This window comes from Papaver somniferum, chromosome 1 (genome assembly GCF_003573695.1).
Source record: "Papaver somniferum cultivar HN1 chromosome 1, ASM357369v1, whole genome shotgun sequence".
Lineage (NCBI taxonomy): Eukaryota > Viridiplantae > Streptophyta > Magnoliopsida > Ranunculales > Papaveraceae > Papaver > Papaver somniferum.
In genome coordinates this window covers 119,383,709-119,403,752 of record NC_039358.1, presented here as the reverse complement: position 1 = coordinate 119,403,752, position 20,044 = coordinate 119,383,709, and the positions used below count along the sequence as shown (strand labels likewise).

General features: G+C 36.4%; 1 protein-coding gene across 1 annotated transcript; it reads left to right on the top strand.

Annotated features, from left to right (window-relative positions):
• Window positions 1–14,376: 14,376 nt before the first annotated feature.
• On the top strand, window positions 14,377–17,193 carry LOC113298279 (zinc carboxypeptidase-like). Its single transcript, XM_026546982.1, has 11 exons — window positions 14,377–14,641; window positions 14,726–14,783; window positions 14,868–14,978; window positions 15,102–15,239; window positions 15,375–15,444; window positions 15,532–15,587; window positions 15,735–15,860; window positions 16,041–16,180; window positions 16,310–16,382; window positions 16,478–16,552; window positions 16,655–17,193. The coding sequence occupies exons 1-11, from the start codon at window positions 14,517–14,519 to the stop codon at window positions 16,961–16,963; spliced, it is 1,281 nt and encodes a 426-aa protein (XP_026402767.1). The 5' UTR covers window positions 14,377–14,516; the 3' UTR covers window positions 16,964–17,193.
• Window positions 17,194–20,044: the final 2,851 nt, after the last annotated feature.

Here is a 20,044-nt window from a genome sequence, read left to right as displayed (position 1 = left end):
TCTGACAGAGAAGGTTATTAACTGTTCTTCTTCACTAATCTTTTGTTTCTTATGAATTTTCATCAAGTTATTAATTGATTGCCTTTTGCTCACAGATTATGAAAGTAGATATCGCGAAAGAATTGAGGAACTTGAAACTGAAAAAGAGGAACTCGCAAAGAATCTTTCTTCTCGCAACGATAAGTATTCTAGATTAAAGAATCAAATCAAGATCACTGTTGCGAACTTTAAGAACGATGCTCTGCATTTTCGCAATAAAACTATTCAAATGGTTTGTGACGACCATAGTATTCCTCACTCTGATTATCCTTGTCTCTTGGAGGAGATCCCAAAGAACATTCCTAGTCTGACCATTTCTGATAGCGAAGCTGATGATGAAGAATCTGATGGTGATGAAGGTTCTGATGGAGATAAAAGTTCTGATGCAGACGAAGAAGGGAACAAGTCTGATGAAGATGATGAAGGATCAAATAAGAAGTAGTCTTTGTTTCTTTTTTTAATCTTCTGTAATACTTGTACATTTATTCCTTCTTTTTGTATATTTGCGAATTCTTTTGGTTCTCCATATTCCTTAATATATGAGTTTCTTTCATTTTGACCAGCATTCATTAAAACAATTCTTCCTTGTAATATGGTTAATCAACATAATCATTAATTTTTAAATTTTTGCGTAAATCTATCATGTGGAGACAAATAACATTTTCTAATTTCATTCATTCCCATACTTGCCTCTGTTATTTGTATCCAAATGAGAGATTTTGCAGATTTTTCTTATTTTGTGCCTCAACTTCGCAGTTGTTTATGTATAATTTCGCAATCATATGCAAAGTGAATTTTGATTCTTTTCAAAATCTCATCCCCGTGTGGTCTTATTTTGCCTTCCTAGTTAAAGGTCTTATTATGCCACCTCTTGTCATTGCGACAAAATCGCAAGACGTCCTTGCACTTTCATGCAAAAACCCATTGATCTTGCCTTAACTTTTTATTTTGTATTATAGCCTCTTCAGGAATGTTGCGACAATATAACAGGCTTAAATATTCTTGCGAAAATAAATCCCCATTACATTGCCGTCTTGCGACGAAATCGCAGGATGTCTTCGCACTTTCATGCGAAAACCCATTGATCTCGTCTTATCTTTTTCTTTAGTATTATTGACTCTTCAGGATTGTTGCAAAAATATGACAAGTCTTAATACCCTTGCGAGTAAAAAGCCTCATGACATTTGCGTCTTAAGATACTTATCAGCTCCCTAATGGAGGGTGCCGCCCTTATATCCCCCCTGGTTGCCCCTTCAAGGAGGCGTACTTCTATCATACAAGGTTAGCTCCTCCCATCTAGTCTTAACAACAACCAGTTGTTTTCGCAGCCTCTTATCCCTTTTACCTATAGGGTTTATGGTTACGAGACTGCACCCTAAGTGGGGTTTTCTTTGGGCCAAGTGCAGTATAAACCAAGACTTGTCAAGAATGGCAAGGTACGCTCCAGACGCCCCTGGAACTCTTGACTCAACTGTGTACCTCGGCGCCTTGATCAGATTATGTACTCCTTGGGAGAGTCCTTATTACCTTAGTCTCCCAACCTAAGTCATATGCTTAAGCTAAGAATCCAAGGTGCCTCTCGCGGATGGGCTTTATTGACCCCAAATCTCCATGACTCAGGTTCCGGTGGCGGTGTAGCCTTTCCCTGAGCCATGCAACAGGTACCCCCTATATGACGTACTTTAGGTCTTACATTTTCCTCTTGCGAAATTGTATTCGCGAACTAGGGTGTACGCCATAAAGGTTCTCCCCTTTCTCTTTTGTCATTGTTCTCTGATTGTCTTTTGTAGAATTCATTATCTCTGCGAGATTCTCGCACATCATCATATCGTATTTGCATTTCGCAATCTCAATTTTGTCATTCAATAAAATGTATTTTTGAGAATTTTATTTATTGCGAGAGTGTCGCAACAAATCAATCATTCATACATTACCTTTGCCATCCTCTGCTTGTTTGTTATTTTTTGCTACTGCTTCCTTGGTAGTGGAATGTTCACCATTTTTTTATTCTGAGCTAGCATTAGTTTCGCAACATCTCTTCTTCTTTCCTTTCGATTGCATCCACCATTAACCTCTCACTTCTTTGTGTCTCTTTGATTTTGTGTCGCCAACTTTCCTTCTTGTTTGCTCTTCCTTCGCAGGATTCTACCTCAGTTTCGTAACACCTCTTTCCTTCAACCCAATCTCCCTTTATGATTCCTACACCGCTGGGGGAGGGAATTTGATGCACTGGTGGAAATTTGAAGCTACACTTAGAATCCCATGTAGCCAAGGTCGACCAATTAATGCATTGTAGGGTGATTCTACATCAACAACACAGAATAGGATTTCAGAAGATATTCCCTTCAATGGAATTCGCATAGTAACCTCCCCTTTAGGCTTGTTGGCAGTACCATTCAAACCATATATCTTATATGTTGATGGTATAAGATCATCATCTCTTCCTCCCATAGTTTTATAAGTATGATAAAATAAGATGTTCACAGAGCTTCCAGTATCGATTAGAATCCTATTAATTGCCCATGAATCTTCAACTTCATCATCCTCATCTTCTTTCGGTTTTGGATTAATTTCTAATCTTACCACCAATAGATTATCATGTACCTCTTCACCTTCGGGGATTTCTTCCGCGGTAAAAGAAATAATCTGTTTCTGTCATTCCTCTAGTGGCGAGATTTTCGCAATATTCATAATTTCTCTTCCATCATTATCTCTTGCGAACACTCTACTCAAAACATTGTCATGAAAATCTTCAATTGTCTTGTATGAATGTACGATAGAGTGACAGAATAGATTCTTTGCTTTTGCACCAACTTCTATGAAGAATGTTTCCTTCTTTTTCATCGTGTTTACTTTGTGATGCTCTGGTGGTGGCAATGGTTGATATTGTGGGTGCCCTACCAAAAAGTGGTTTAGTTTTCCTTGATCTATCATTTTCAGAATAATTCTTTTTACATTTCTGCAATCATTTGTAGTATGTCCATGAAAATGATGATAAGAACAGAACTCATGACTTCTGTGGTTTGGAGGTGGTTCCGTTCCCATGTTCCATGGTGTTGGTATATTCTCCATCAAAATTATAGCTTCCCATATTTTCTCCACACTTGCATTTAGAGGTGGCATCTTGATTTCTTCCCATATCACCTTGTGACCTCCTTGTCCTCTATTATAGTTTTGTCTTTGACCTCCATAAGTCTCTTGCGGCTGATCGAGTCTTTGAATCTTTTTATTTCCACCACGATTGTAGAAATTTCTTTCTCTTTCATATTCCTCTTGATCTCGGCTTCCCATAGCCACCAGTTTCTGTTGATTGTTGCCCGTCACCTTCTCTTGTTGTACTTGCGAAGTGCTCTCCACTGTGTTTATTAGTTTGGGTAATAAGCTTGCATTCGTTGTTTGTGAACTGGTGTTCGCAACTGGGTATGATTCCATTTCATTTTTCCTTTCTTCTAGAGCAATATACTCTTCCTGAATTTCTCGCAATTCAGTCATTGTGATCGTATTCTTGACTCTGAAAATTTGGATATACAATAGGTTGGTTGCAAACATAGCATTGATAAATGATAAGATAAGATATTTCTCATCCACATGGCCAGCCATTTATCTACACATAGTCCTCCACCTTTTAGTTAGGTTCTTCAAACTTTCGCCAATCCTTTGTTTTAATCCAAACACGTCTTCAATACCAGGTCTCTAAGAATTATTACTTATATATGCCCCCAGGAATGTAGTCTGCAAATGATTGAAGGATGTTATTGTATTCTTTGGTAGACCTTCGAACCATTTTAACGCCTCCCCTGTTAAGATGGATGCAAAATACTTGCATAATACGACATCATGATTTTCCCATTGCAACATGCACCTCACGTAGGCTTTAATGTGTTGAATTGCACAAGTTGTTCCATAAAAATGCTGGTTAATGCGGGCAAATTTCATTTCGGAGGTATTCCTCCTAGTTGTACTTCCCTTGTAAATGGAGTTTTCGCAGCTTCTTCTATAGCTTCATCTAATTGTCTTCTGCCTACTTCTCCTATATTATTTAGCATTCCTCTCATTTATTCTAATTCTTTTAAGATTTGTTTATTTACACCTGAATTTTGAGCCATTGGTCTTTTTAATTTCGCCTCCCTTCTTCTGCGTTCATATCTTTCTTCTCTCGCGAAATTTTGCATTTCTTCTTCATCATCTTCATCTCGTCTTCTTCTGTGATTCTCTTCCTCATCTCTATCTTGAATTCGCATATGATGATGTCTCTCATTTTCCCCTCCATGATTTTCTTCATTTCTTATCAATTCCATTCGCTGTCTTTCAGCCATCCTCTGCACTCTATCATACTCTTCATTGATATTACCATTATTCCGGTTTTGTGTACGCCTTATTTCTCGATTGTCGTGATTGTTCTGGCGAATTGTCTCCTGAATCTATTGTTCTTCCATTTTCGCTCTCAATCTTTCACGTTCGCAAATTAAACGTGCTTGTTCAGCATAATGTCTTTCAATTTCTTCTTCAATCGTTTGTTGATTTCTTTGAGCTTCTCTCTCATGTAAAATTCTCCTTCCTTCCTCTCGATTCCCTTCGCCATCTTGATTATTTCGTCCCTGACGTTTTTCATTCTCTTGATTTCTATCATTTTGCCTATCATCAAAAGTTTCATTTTGTGGAACGTAACGATCATCAGTCCTTTCTCTATTTTTGCGATGTTCTTCATTAGGATTTGATATTTCTTCTTGAATATTATTTCCGGCATTAATTGTGGGTGAGTTTCGCCTCATCTCTCTTCTAGTCGATCTTGAATATGATTTTGTAATACTTCTCGATCTTCTACTCCGTAGTCTCATATTTTCCATCCTCAATTCGTGATTTTTCCTTGTTAGATTTGCACGTTCTTCTGCTCAGCTCTTCTTTCTTCATGTATTCCTCGTCTCAACGTTTCTGACGCTCCAATTTCCTCATCTCCATGAATTATTGCTTCATCTGCTTCTTGATTTCTCTCTACCTGTCTATGGTTTCTGGTTTGCTACTCTTCTTCTACTTCTTTTGCTGAATTTGATTGCCAAGTGTGTATACTCACCTTATCATAATCTTTATTCCTTCCTTGTATTAGTGTTTGTTGAACTGGTGGTTGAATTTGATTTTCTCCATTATTTCTCATTCTAGTAGATTCTCCCATTTCACTTCTTTCCCTTCCAGCAATTCTTTTGCTTCTTCTAACAGTAGTTGGTTGTTCTGATGTATTTCTTCTTCTAGCCATTTCTTCAATGTTAACGAATTGCAAGAGATTATGTAAAATTCTTAACCAATTACTCCAAATCTTCACAAATCTCAATATCAATCTTCAATTTTTTCTAGAATAATCTTCAATCCCTCCCTGTTTCTGGCGCCATTATGTAGTTGCAGGAAATCCTACACTACACCCCTCACAAGATTTCATTAACATTCAACTCATTTTAGATTAAGAATCTTAATTTTATTGATGAATCTTTGAGCAATCTTACAAGAAAAGATAAAGGAATCAAGAATAACCACTGCTCTAGATTTTCTCTCTCCTATTTACTTGCTTCTCAATCAGAAAAGATCTTTCCCCTTTCCTTTACAACTGAGCGACTATTTATAGGGAATTACATAGTGGATGACAACTAATTTGTCCTTTATTTTCGGATATGACTTGCGATATTCTCGCATCCTTACAAATGTTAATCTCGCAAACTCTCTAATTTTCGCAGGACCATCACATTTTTCTCATGATTTAGCTGACGTCGTTTATTATTTCGTTTGTGAAGTTATTCTGCGACACTACTGTGTTGTGTTGTTAATAATTTCGCTGAGGCATTATTGCTGCGAGATTCTGATCCTACACCTCCCCATAACTTCATCATATATCTCATCTTCATCAGGTGTTCCCCCTGCCACAATGCCTTGCTCATGCATCTCAATAATTTTGTCCTGAATGTATAAAGCATAGGTGTGAAGAAAATACATGGATCTCATTTGGCCGGTGAATGTGATACGATTCTTCATGCTTTCGCTCATTTGGGATATAAGTCATGGACAAACATTCCTCTCCAAGATAGGGAGACGTTAATCGAACAATTAAAGTTATCCCCAGTAAAGCAAAATTATCTCTATGGTCTTTCCTGATTGACGTTTGAAATAAATATGTGATTCTCAACTATTATTTATCATGACGTTGTAGGATAATTTCATATTAGACACCACCAGACCATCTGTTAAGAGACACCTGAATTATCGTATGTCAAAGGGATATGCCTGCTTTAAGCATAAGATGCTTATGCATTTCAAAAACTATGCAACTATTGAAGAAGCACGTGGTAATCCTTTTGGAAACATATCACCGGCAAATTGGTCAAGTTTGTGTGACCTCTTTGCTATGGAGCGAATAGAGAATATGAAGGTGACGTAACTGGTTATTGTACTTAGGAAGAAATAGGTGATATATATATTTTAATCCTTTTGCAGGTACTAACTTCAATTCTTTTCTTAAATTTCAGAAACGCGGCAATCGTCACGAAAATTTTAAGGCCTCAAGGGGATTCATTACCAAGTTCAAGGGACGGAAAAGGCTTCAAGGGCATATGTTACGGGACGACAGAATCAAGATCTACATAGATCAAATGGAACGAACTGAGGGAGTCAATGCAACTTTCAGGCAGCATGCACTCAATATGGTTCTTGATCCAGCTGTTGCTCCGACCAATGAAGATCTAGAAGCTGTTTAGGGCTTAGTTTTATATTGCTTCTTGTTTTTAGTTGAAGTTACATAAGTATTAATTTTCCTTAGTTTTCTTTTTTAGTATTTTGAGTAGTTTAATTAGCAGCCAAAGGGTCGTCTTTTGAATAATTCAATTAGCAGACATGAGTATTGTTACTGCTTAAGTTGTTGGTATAATATATTGTTTAAATGGTTTTCCATTCTAATATTATTTTCATATTTTATATGATGAATGGAAAAGGAATTTGGTCAGATTTATCATTTTTCATAGCAAAATCTATTAGTCTCGAAATAGAAATTAAAACAAAACTTTTTCCTCGCCTGAAAAGATTATTTGGAGACAAAAAAAAACAAGAATTTGTTTGCCTTTCCTTTTTGTCACAGGCAATATATTATTCACCAACTTTAATATTCGGATTTGTCACATGCAATATATTAGTCACCAAATTTAATATTTGGAGAAAAAATATAGTTGTTTCTAAAACTATTTACTCTGACAATAAATTCTTTTAATGAATTTTTTTTTCAATGACAAACATTATAGTCTCCTTAAGATATTTTTAAAGACGATATATTTCATCCCTGAAAATTTTTCTTTATGCACAAACAATATTTGTTTAGGAAATTTCTTATTACGGGACAAACAAATTTGTCAGTGAAAGTTTTATCAACGATAAATATACTAGACACAAAAAAAAAATACTGGCACATCATTTTTTGTCACTATTTCTTTTTATTTCGAGACCAATTTTTTTGTCTACACAATGTATCTTTGCAGACTAAATACATTAGTCGATAAAACTTATTTGGAGACCAGTTTTCATTGTCTATAAAACTCATTATTGCTGGCTAAATTATTTGTCTCAAAAACCATCTTTAGAGACGGCGGTGACGATCATCCAAAGCTCTCCTTAGAGACTAACAAACTTGTTGGTCAAGTATGATTTAAAGACAAAGTACTTTGTCGCTGGAACTTATTATTGAGACAAAACTAAATTGTCATGAAACTATTTAATGAGAAAAAAAAAATTATCGCCAAAATTAGTTTTGATGTCCTAATTTTTCGAAACTAATTTTGTACTTTGAAGACAATTTACGTTAGTCATTGAAAGGCATATACAACGACATAATATTTGGTATCACCAAAATTATCTCCCGCGACCAAAAGAAGTTTCGACGATGATGATTAGACGACAATTTTTTTTTGTTCCAAATTATATTTGGCGACTAAACAAGGTAGTTCTGTGACAAAAATATTTGTTACTAAATGCCCATTTTCCTGTAGTGTGTTATTATAATGATGATTATGATGAGGATAGTGCTGATGAAGAATCTGAAATATGTAGGCATAGTGATCAGGAATTTGTTACTCCAATTGAGCTTTATAATGATAATGTTATCTCTAGTTCAAATCCAAATAATTTTAATAATTATTCACCTATTCAAAAGGACGAGGATTTGACTAAAGATACCCCTGTTTTAGACAATGTAGTATTTCCTTTTGATTACGAGGCCGATAATGGTTTAGAGGAACGAGTTTATTTTAAGAATACTATTTATAGTCTAGCAATTTAGAAACAATAGTATTAGACAAAGAATATGAAACCGTAGATCTTTTAAATTTGAGCGAGGATGCATCACCTGAGTATAACCTAGAAGAAGCAATTGACCATTTTCAGGATTCTGACGATGTAGAAATTAGGGAAATTGTAGCTAGTCTATCTAGAGACACCCAAAACTCTAAGCTTGGGGGTGATTATCATTCTACATGTGCCTTACATTTATCTCTTACAAATATCCCTCACGTGGGACTTGATACATGTGCCTAAACCATTGTACCAGATTATCGTCATATTAGCTCTCCCGAACCTACTGATGTCCAAGAAGAAGTTCAATTATTAGAAACCCATCCTCTGGTTGATGTGGTTTACCTAGGCTATGATACCCAGATTGATTTTGTTTTCCCACCAAAAACTTTTCTTCCAATTGTGGGGGACGTTTGAATTTGAAATGTGTCAGTTATTAAGTTTTGAGACTAAGCCTAAGTACTTCAGGAGAATAAAAACTACACATTTACTTAAGAATGACCACCACTTTCGTTTTGGTCAACTGTGTGAGTCAAATTTGATTGACTTAGAGGATCCTCAATTATTCAGGTTATTATTATGTGCTTCTAGACTTTTCCAGACCTTAGAACCTGATCTTTCGAATCTTACTTATGAGGAGGTGCAACCCATGAAAATATTTTATTTAGACCCCTTTATAGAACCTGAACCTGAACCACAACTAGATGTAGTTGTCTCAAGCAGGAAACTAGGCAAGGGAGTGCTATGTTTATTCTTGGGTTGTTGCAGTTTCCTTTTGTGTGTGATAACACTTTTTAGTGCAGATGACCCACAGTTGTTCCGGCTATTGCTATATGATTGGAGGTGATTAATTATTTCATATGTCTGGCTGAAGACTTTAAACTTAGCACTTCTTGGGAGATTAACCATGCTCATGCAACACGATAATATCTTTCCTTAACTCTTTTGCTTCAAATGGTAACAGTTTCTCCTTGTTCATGCTTTTAAATTTTATCTTTAGAACATTGAGGACAATGTTAATTAGATTTAAGTTTGGGGGTATGGGAGAAACGTTTTAGTTGCATTAATAAACTCCAGAGCCTAGAAATTTATGCCTATTAAGATGGCACTAACCAATCTAAGTGGATGGAAGCATCTTGGTTGTAGGAGTTGAGGAACCAGTCTGAATGGATGGAAACATCTAAATAGAGTCTATTCATAAAAGCACAGAACTCAGGTGTTAGAAATAACATGATAGTTTCACCGTATCTCGGAATCATCTTATTACTTCTATTTTTATTTTTTGCACAATTTTTATGTTGATGTCTGCTGGGTTGAAATAGGGTGATTGAGTTACTAATTAAAAAAAAAAAGATGGAAAAAAAATTGAGACCGGACCATCAGACCAACCGGGATAAATTGTTCAATAAAATCGAACGCTGGTTCCCTTGTATATGCCAGACGAGTTGATCTAGAATTAGGATTATCGACCACTAGTTCCCTTGTATATGCCAGCTGTGTTGATATTAGTCCAGACCAGTATCTCAATCCATTAGGTCATATGATTCATCTTGGCATTGACGTCCATTCACAACCATTTATTTCTATTTCCATCTTCTTAATCTATTCATGTGATTTGTTTGATTCCGGATATTGATGTCCATAGTGCGACTATCTGAGTAGATCTTTGTCACTTATATATGAATTTTAGTATGCTTGAGTGCAAACTCGTGTACATCAATTGGAATTTCGCATCAGGGTACTTCCTCCTGTAATCAATGAGAGTATGCCAACCAAGAAGATTCTTTAGTGCTATTCCAAGGTTCTGCGTATATAGCAAGGGTTTTGAGTAAAGATTTTGTGGGTATATCTCTTGTAAACCCTCCCGAGACTATAACTCGGCCACTAGGACCACCTAGGGGTTTGAAGGCTTGTTGCACATGCTAGGTGCAATCGCGAAGCCTGCGACAGTGAGTTAGGATTTTATTTATTTAAGTTTTGCTCGAGGACTAGCAAATAATAAGTTTGGGGGTATTTGATAGACACATTTTTGTGTCTAATATGATCTCAATAGTATGTATTGTTAGTGCTTTATTTTATATTTATTTTGGTTTTTTTATGTCTTTGTAGGTGTTTTTGGAGAAATAAGCTTTTGCGGAGAATTTGGCCCGTGGGAGAAAATTACAAAAGGCACCCCTCATTTGGATAAGGGGCACCTCAATTACTAAGGGGAATTCACTTTCTATTTACACCCCAGGGCACCCAGTTGATAAAGGCGCATGAACTTTGGATTCAGGGCACTCCTTCTTCAACCATTCAAACGAGATTTGGCGGGAAATTTTGAGCAGCGACTAGTAGAGTTGGGATTTGATTTTTTGGCATATAAGATGGAGATTCAATCGCTGGATTTTCTTTAGATGAGCCTGTTAAGCTTAAACAGGGAAGATATAGTCGTTGGATTGGATCGAGTTGGTTTGGATAATCAGTTCTCGGCAACACAGAGAAAGATGTTTCTCGGACTAATATTTGGGAAGAACTGGAGAGATTTGACCAGATATTTTCACGGGAAAGGCTTGGTTTGGGCCTGTGTTATTGATACGGGATGGATAATGGTCTTAAACTCGATTGAAAAGGAAGCTTTCGACAAAACAGGGAGATGGTATTCATGGGATTTTTTTTGGAGTTATATTTGGCAGTTGCGTTGCGTGGAGAGTTGGACATGATATTTTGTTTGATTAGATTCGATATTGTGAGATATTTTGGAAGCTTTGACGTGGAAAGAACAGGAGGAAAAGGAAAGAAAATATCCCGAAGGATTTTTCTTGCAGAGATACGTGACTTTTGGTGAAAGAAAAATAGAGGATTAACCCGAGTGATTTGTCGAGCTGTGGTGTATAAAAAGGATTGTTGGGAGTCATACAAGCGGTGTCGAGAGTTTTGGATGAAGCAAAGGAGACGTCGGAGCTGCAGAAGAAGTTGCAGAGTATCTTCTCTGCTGGTGAAGAAGAAGACGAGTTGAAGAACATCAGATCGCTCAACTCAGTCGTTGATCTAGAGAACAGTCACAGAAATCGTGACCTATACTTTCGAACTCAATAACTTTGTAACAATTTTTCCAACAATTATTTTGAGTTCGCAACAGTTCTGTTAGGGTTCTCTGTAACAGTGGGTTTTGTAACAATTATAACTGTTACAAACACACTGCTTTATACCTTTTCTTCAATAAAACACCTTTTTGAGCTATGGATTATTATTTTGAGCGTGTTTTCACCATGAAGAACTAAAACCCAACACTACGATGACAGAGAAATCCATTCTATACGCGTGTGGTAAATCTATTTAATTTCTTTATGACTTTTGCACTATTTTAAATTGATTGATTCATGATTTTTCTTAATTGATTGTGATTCTGTTTGATGACGTATGCTTGGTCTTAATATTTTTGATATGTCATGCTTGTGATTTACAGTCAATCTTTTATAAAATCTACCTTGGCAAAGAATAAAGAGTCAATATTTATTATGTTATGAGCTATAATTGTCCGGAATTGATAGTTGAACCAAATGAATATGAGAATTGGTGGAATCTTGAGTCTAGTATTTTTATTCTTAAGTCTTAAACCAAACCTTTACAAGCCCGAGTTGAACGAACTTTACTACCACTTTCTACAACTACTTTCAAAACTACATCAATTGTGCGGAGTCCTGCTAGGATTCAAGAGGTGTAAGGAGCGCGACTGTAATTGAATTGTTGTGACAGTTTAATTCGGCCTCAACTACATTTTATTCCTATTGTAGGATAGTGTATGCAGCGTCTTAATACAGTTTGGTGTTCAACTCTGGACTAGGTACCGGAGTTTTTCTGCATTTGCGGTTTCCTCGTTAACAAAATTCTGGTGTCTGTGTTATTTCTTTTTCCGCATTATATTGTTTATATTTATAATTGAAATATTACATGTTGTATATTAATCAATCAAAGTAGATACATCCATCCTTGTTTGTTGGATACGACTTGATTGATTCTTTGATATAGATCTTTGTAATTGTCCAAGTACTCTGACACATAATCAGGTTCACGGACTTGCTTCTGTAAACTTTTTGATTGTGAGAGAAATATATATATAAACTTTTCATATAATTCCTTTATTGAGATTTATTAAGTTGAACTCTCGGAATTGTATTCGAGTTTACTCTATACAGGTTGCCTAAGAAAAAGTTGGTGGTGTATTTTGGTACCCCCACGTTTTCACTATGATTTCTAGGTTGTGTAAAATATAAATGCCACCAAGCATATCTTCATACCGTCTCTTGAAAAACAGGTGGGGAAGATACTTGAATATCATATTAAACTCAGACCACCCACCTCTTAAAGCGACTGAATTAACTCGCTCTAGGTGGGTAGATATGTGTATAAGGAGTATACCATCACCAGCTAGTTGTGTAATATTTCAAACTTATATTCTTTATTCCGTTCATAATTGAATCAGACGTTGGGGTGCTGGTTGATCCTTTGACTTTTTTTTTTTCTTTTTTATTTTGGTTTCAAACTCATATTTGGAGTGATATAACTAGAGAAAAATTAGAGAGAAAAGAGAAGGTCGGAAGAGGAATGGCGGATTGACTGTTGTCGATATTGATTACCGAGCAGTATAGTTAAAATTTCCAACTGTAGGTCTTTATCGGTGATTCTATAGTCAAGATCGCCCGATAACAACTCCATCCAGTGGCGTATCCAGAACAAAAGTTTAATGGGGACACACTTTACTAACATGAAACTTTGGAAGCTAAATGGACGATTATCCTAATTCTCAACACAAATAAAATGCGGATTCCTCTTTAGTCTAAAATCAACAAGTGGTACAACTTTCGAATCAAACTGATGAGCGATGGCTCATGTATGCACTATGCCACTGACAAACATCCGAATAAACATGGGACTGCTTGAGGGCATATTGTTAAGAAAAGCGATGATTAATTACCTTATCGTGGTATCAATATTGAAATTCAACAAAATCAAAATGACAACTCACAAAGGCTAGTAAACCAAACTAACATATTCAAATTTTTGAGGCTAAATTCGTATGAAAACCAAAAATTGCCACAACAAATGACACATAATCTGTTTGTATAAATATCATATAACCTCTTTTCTAAAATTAAAGAAATCAATTTTGTTTTCGATAAGTTTGAAGTTCTATTATTGTAATTGTATGTACAAAAAATCCTTAACCTAAGGTGGTTTGGTAATACGTGGTAGTGGGAAGAGGAATAAGAGAGGAAGTTGGTTTCAGATAAGATCTTTATTTAGGTAAATCTTGTAAATGTTATGAGGGCCTAAAGTTATTGGACGAAAACGATATAAGATTTTCTGTTTTTCATAAAACTTACGGGGAGTCGACGACTCCACAGGCACCCATGTGGATTCGCCTCACTCCATCACTTAATTATTTTCCCATAATGACGTGGCTAATTTGCCAAGTCACCTGGCACATCAAATTAATACCTTTGGAGGAGGCAAAGCCTCAAATTTATCACTTTTGCACCAAGCATGGCATATGAGTGGGTTAGCCAGCCCCATAGGAACCGGCACACATTGATTACTTGAATGAGCATCAAGTAAGGCTCAAGAACTGTTGTAACCAACACGTTATAATAATACAAAAAAGGTCCAATATCGGGGTATCATTACACACAGCCAGCAACAAAACATCAGTCCAACATGACTAGAAACAGCAGCAAGATCCCACATGCAAATGGTGCGGTCTGTTATGGCAAGAATGTGATCATTCATTGATCCTCTCTGTCAACGAGATCTCGATTAGGCCACTAAGGAAATCATCCCATGTTCCCTTTCATAGTTTAACAAACCCGTATAATTACATCAAACGGCTTAAAACCTGGCACAAGAAGAGATAACACTAGATCAGTTTATCCTCAAACAATCTCATCCATTGAACGTGGATATAATAAAGTAAAAAGAAAACCTCTCTGTTCCTCTTTCACACTGGATGAAATTGTTTTTCTTTTTCCCACGTTCAAAGACAAACAGTAACAGAAAAAAATACTGTAAAATCAAGAATCTGAAGAAACAAAAACAAATGATCAGAAGAAGAAGAACAGAACGAGAGAAAGAAGAAGAAGGAGAGCTATTGCTTCATATTTCTCTTTCCGTGTCTTCTACAAATGGGTTTTCCTTACTTTCCTCTCTCTCTTCTCTTTAGTTTTCTGCAACTTTTGTTGATTGTTAATGGAAGAAATCTATCTGAGTCTTCTTCTACCCCGATCAATCAGGATCTATACCATTCCAGGTATTTACTCTCACTTGTTATTTTCTCGAATTTGTCCATTGATTTGTTATTTATTTATGAATTAGTCCCTTGGAATTATTGCAGTGATGCTTTGGAGGAACAAATCAGAGATTTAGTGAGTCGTCACCCTAATAAATTGAGAGTAAGTAATTTCACAATTTTATTATTGCAATAGGATTAGACAATTCAGCTTATTCAGCTTCTTATGTGAATCCATTTGCAACAGATAGAAACAATTAAGACCCAGAATCAGGGTTATTTGGCAGAGATATCAGTAGTTACTTACAGCCACTCCAACAACGAAATTGATAACAAATCGAAGTTCCGGATACTTCTTGTGAGTTGTTTTTATAGGAGTTTTATTTATCATTTTGTTTTTGCAAATTTGTTGTATGTACAATAGAGTCATCTCAGATTTGTGATTCCTGGTTTTGTTGACAGATGATTACTTGTCTTCCAGAGTTTTGGACAGCATGGAAGGGAACTTATCACTACAGAACTCGCTTTACGCCTATTGTCCATCTTAAGTGAAGAGCAGCGGATCCCAAACAGTGATCCAGTTTTCTTAAACCGTACGCTTGATAATCTTGTGATTAAGGTAACACTCGTTTCAAAACTTGTATCAACTGCTTCAACTTAAATGGTTTTGCGAAGTCCACAAAAATATGTAAAAGAGTCAAGAATGTTGCTTAGTTCTCTTGCTTTAGAATCCTAACAAAGCTTTTACTGTCAGGTGGTACCTATGGAGAATTTGAACGGACGTAAACTTGTTGAAGCTGGGGATCTTTGTGAGAGGAGAAATGGTAATAAAAAGAAATTGTGATTTTTGATTTCAGTACGTTACCTGTTGTAGTTGGTGTTGCTGAATGCTTGTTTGTCGTGCTCCGCAGGAAGGGGAGTTGATCTGAACCGAAATTGGAGTGTAGACTGGGGTAAAAAGGAGAAGGTTTGTCTCTCATGCATATACTTTCGGGCATACTTACTTAGTTTGCACTTCATTTTATCACTTTCCCATTCAGATTTCCTACTTAATATTTGAAACATCATTGTATATGTAGAACTCATTTTATAGGATTTCTTTGTCCAAATGTAGGACTACGATCCATATGAAGAGAATCCAGGAAGTGGTCCTTTTAGTGAGCCAGAGACCCAAATAATGCGAAAAATCTCCCAATCATTTGATCCACATGTGTGGATTAATGTGCACTCTGGAATGGAGGTAAGCTGTGTTAGTACTAGAAATTGGATTCAATTACCTGAACTGAACGTGCTAATAAGTTGTACCAGTTCGGATAACACCTTCACCTTTCAGTCCAAGGGAACTGAGCAACACTAAGGTATTAGGGTCCTTCGTAGTTTGTATCTTATTTGTACTTATCTTGGTGTTGGTTTCTCTCAGGCTCTCTTCATGCCATACGATCATAGGAACACAACCCCGCACGGATTGGCATCCCATGCTATGAGGTCACTACTCGAAAACTTGAATGACCTTCACTGCCAGGGGCGATGCTTAGTTGGATCTGGTGGCGGCTCTGTGGGGTATGTATTTCAAGTATAATACGAGGTTCTAATATTCTAGATGCTAGTCGCCGGTATGTTAGAGGCGAATCAGTGTCTGAATGATTCACTAAGTAAACTTCATTCTGAATAGATAATGACATGTTCCAGGTATCTTGCACATGGGACTGCGACAGATTACATGTATGAAGTTACCAAGGTGCCCATGACGTTCACCTTTGAGGTCAGTGCCTCATGCTGTTCTTTTCTTCCGAGAGTCTCTTTTCCAATTGATTACAGAATGGGTGAGGTTCAAATTGTTAGTTCTTTTGTTGCTAGATCTATGGAGACACAGATGCCTCGTCGAAAGACTGCTTTAAAATGTTCAATCCCACTGATACCATAACCTTCAATGTGAGTATGCAAATTCCACAGCTTAGCATTTAGGCTGTTCCACATCCTGTTATACACACACAAAATTACTAAACTAAATCTTCTGTTTGTTGGGGGTCTCAGAGAGTCCTGAACGATTGGTGTGGTGCATTCTTCACGATTTTCAAAACGGCCAAGTGGAGGTTGGATGAAACTTACTCGAACGCATCCATTGAGAATGTGGGGAAATTAGAATCTATAAATGAATATTTAGAAGGGTATTTGATGGAGAGAAGCAGTAGATATGGCAAGAGGACGGAAGTCCTTGAGTTAGGAATGCAAGAAATAAGAACGTACTTTAGATTGTTTCTATTATCATCAGTTCTATTAATGTTCATGTTCTGTTCTAGAATTTCTAAGAGCAAGTGTCCTTCTATCAGACCACTTGTATAAGCAGTGTCCCTTAGAGCTGTGTTACTGCTACCTTATAAATGTCGTCAAAGATTTGTATCAAGCTGAAGACAGCAGCAACCATCACAAAGAGAAGGTATAGATAGAGAAAGTGAGTGTAGTTTACCAGATCATTCTTAATTTGCTGATTAGATTGCGTCTTCCATATCATTCTTCATTGTGTTAACTATACACCCAACTGTGTATAATGGAAATTTCTTTATGATTCTTCACTCCTGCTTCATAAACACCCACCTATTGCAAGTGACATGGGCAACTTCAGTATGCTTCAGCGGTAGGAAAGAAATACGTGTAGCTGGGATGCGGGGTTGGTCAACAAGGGTTATTTTTCCGGAAATTACCGTGTGAACGGAAGTAGGATACATCAAGATAATTTTTCTAGTCATTTTTTTCTCCACCTTCTAGTGGAGTTTCTCACAGTTGTTGAGGATACTATCCTTGTTAGTTCATGGCAATGTCGCTCAGTGTTACTACCACAGAATAATCTATCATGTTTAACATGTGTTCGTGCATTAGAGGTGGGAACCCAACAAAAAGGCTCCCAAGGCTCCCACTAAACTGCTAGAGTTTTTTTTTATGAAAATCTAAAATGCCAGAGCTATTAGAAATTAGAAATTTAGGGAAAAAAAAAAGTAATTCTAATCCTATCGAAGTTTTGACTAGATTAAAGGTTTTATTTGTAGTGTCGATCCAATTTTATCGGATGTCCCCTAAGGGGCGAGTTTGTTAATTGTTTCGTTGTCCCTGAATCGGATCCGCTGAACGTTGATCATCGTTGCATAAGGTTCGAGTTGCATTCTGAAGACAAATTAAAACATATTTTTCTGTCAGCGACTAACAACTCGGAAAACCAAATTTTTTTTTTGATCGGTTAAGAGGAAAGGATTTATTGAAAAAGAGGTACTTAAGAGATACCTCAACCCAATAAATCAACCAACACAAAAACAGAAGACCGAATTTGGAATCGATCACCCAAAAAAAAAAGCAAAAACTCAAGTGAGAAAAAGAACCAACAAACAAAAGAAAATTTATGGCCATCTTAATTTTGTGACATCAGTATGACATTAGGCGTGTATGGTTCCCAAAACAAAAGAAAAATTAGGCGTGTAGACCATTTTAGCAGCTGTTGGAGTTGATCTTTTATATGGTATATGTCAAATCCGAATAAGATTGTAAAGTTTTGATTGCTGGATCACATTTCTAAGAGTTCGACTGTGGGGTAAGTTGAACTCTAAAAATCAATAGAGCATACATAGGGATGCACATACCCGATCCAACCCGCCGACCCAACCCGTACCCGACCAAAAATACTCGCACCCGACCCAACCCGCCGAGGCATGGGTCGATTATGGGTGAGGCACGCCAGAACCCACCTATTTTGGGTCGGTTGCGGATAGAAACTTCCGTCACCCGAACCGACCCATCCACCCGCCCAAAACTAACGTAGGATTCCCGACCCTTAGATCTAACCTATGATGAATTATCAGAGCCGTTGAATTGATGTATAAAAGTAAAAGACCTAACCTAATCGCATTTTCCTTCTCTTCTCTTCCGCGGCCTCTTCTGAGTCTTCTCTCCTTCTCAGAAAGACTCCAATCTCCATCCAAGTCTCCAACTCCATTCTTTTTTCTTCGCTCAGTCTCAGATTCGCTTTGTGGATCATCGGCATCACCAGAAGCAAACCAATAACGGAAGGTAAGATTAGGAACCGTTGTAAACTTGTAATTTTTTGATGATGTGATTTCTTGTAATTTTCAATTTAGGGTTTATCTGTTTAGGGTGTTGTTTTCTAATTTCAGTTTGGAATGAATTGGTATGATGTTACTATGTTAGAACTCAACAATGAAGAGTTTAATCAGTAGATTCAAAGGATTCTTGAATGTTTATGTGTTTAGGCAGCGCTCAATTTATCTGAATCTAATACCCTTTATTTTATTTTTCCATGTTAGGGTTTGTCAAGATTGAAGAACTGAAGTTCAGTTCATTGGAGCTTGAAGAAGAACTGGTCAGAGTTGGTTTAAGAAGAACTAAGAAGGTATATCCAACTATGAAATTGTTTTGATTATTTAGGTTCCTTTTATATGTCCTTTCCAAATTATGGTTTGTTGTTTATCTGAATCTAATGTTTTTTTTTATTCCATGGTAGGGTTTGTCAAGATTGAAGAACTGAAGTTCAGTTCATTAGAGTTTGAAGAAGAATTAATCAGAGTTGGTTTAGGAAAACTAAGAAGGTATATCCAACTGTTTTGCTTATTTTGGTTCCTTTTATATTGTTTAGGTGAAGTTTGATAGAATCTCATTGAGCATGATAAAAATGGTCCTAGCGGTGAATCGCAAAAGCTACTTGTAGCTCATTCTCTCTTTGTTGAGAGGATGTTTCTGTCGTTAACATAAGGCCTTCGGCAACCCTACCGCTAGGACTCAGTTGAAGCTACATGTTAGAATTAAATTGGTGTACTTCAATAAATTTTGTATAATCTCTTAACTTAGAAGTTTTTATAAGTTGTATGGTCTGAACTTAAGAATTTTTATAAGTTTGTATGGACTGAACTTAGAAATTTTGTATAATTTCTGAACTTAGAGATTTTTATAAGTTTATATAGACTGAACTTAATAATTTTTGTAAGTCTGATATTTGATTTTGCACACCGACATATTTAGCTTGAAATTGTCTAATCTCTTTGTGTTTAACTCTTAATATCAAGATGTGTATATATTTTAATGTGATAAATGATTTCATGAAGATTTGTAAATCTAGGCAGCCAAATAAGTTATTATTACCATCATAAATCAAGCCTTGAATTGATTACCTAGCAAGTTCTAATTGATTTTTTAGAGTAGCCTATAACTGTTTGTGAAAATTACCTAGTCAATTAGAATTTTGAAACTTAAAATACAGTCTATAAATGCCGTGTGGACCTCGTTGATTCATGCATTTTCAATTTAGGGTTTAACTTGTTTGTATATATGATAATATCAGGGAGAAGTCTTACTGTGGAGTGTGGACCTCGTTGTTAATATTTATGTGTTTTTAGAGGTGTTATTCTTCAAAGCTGCAACTGC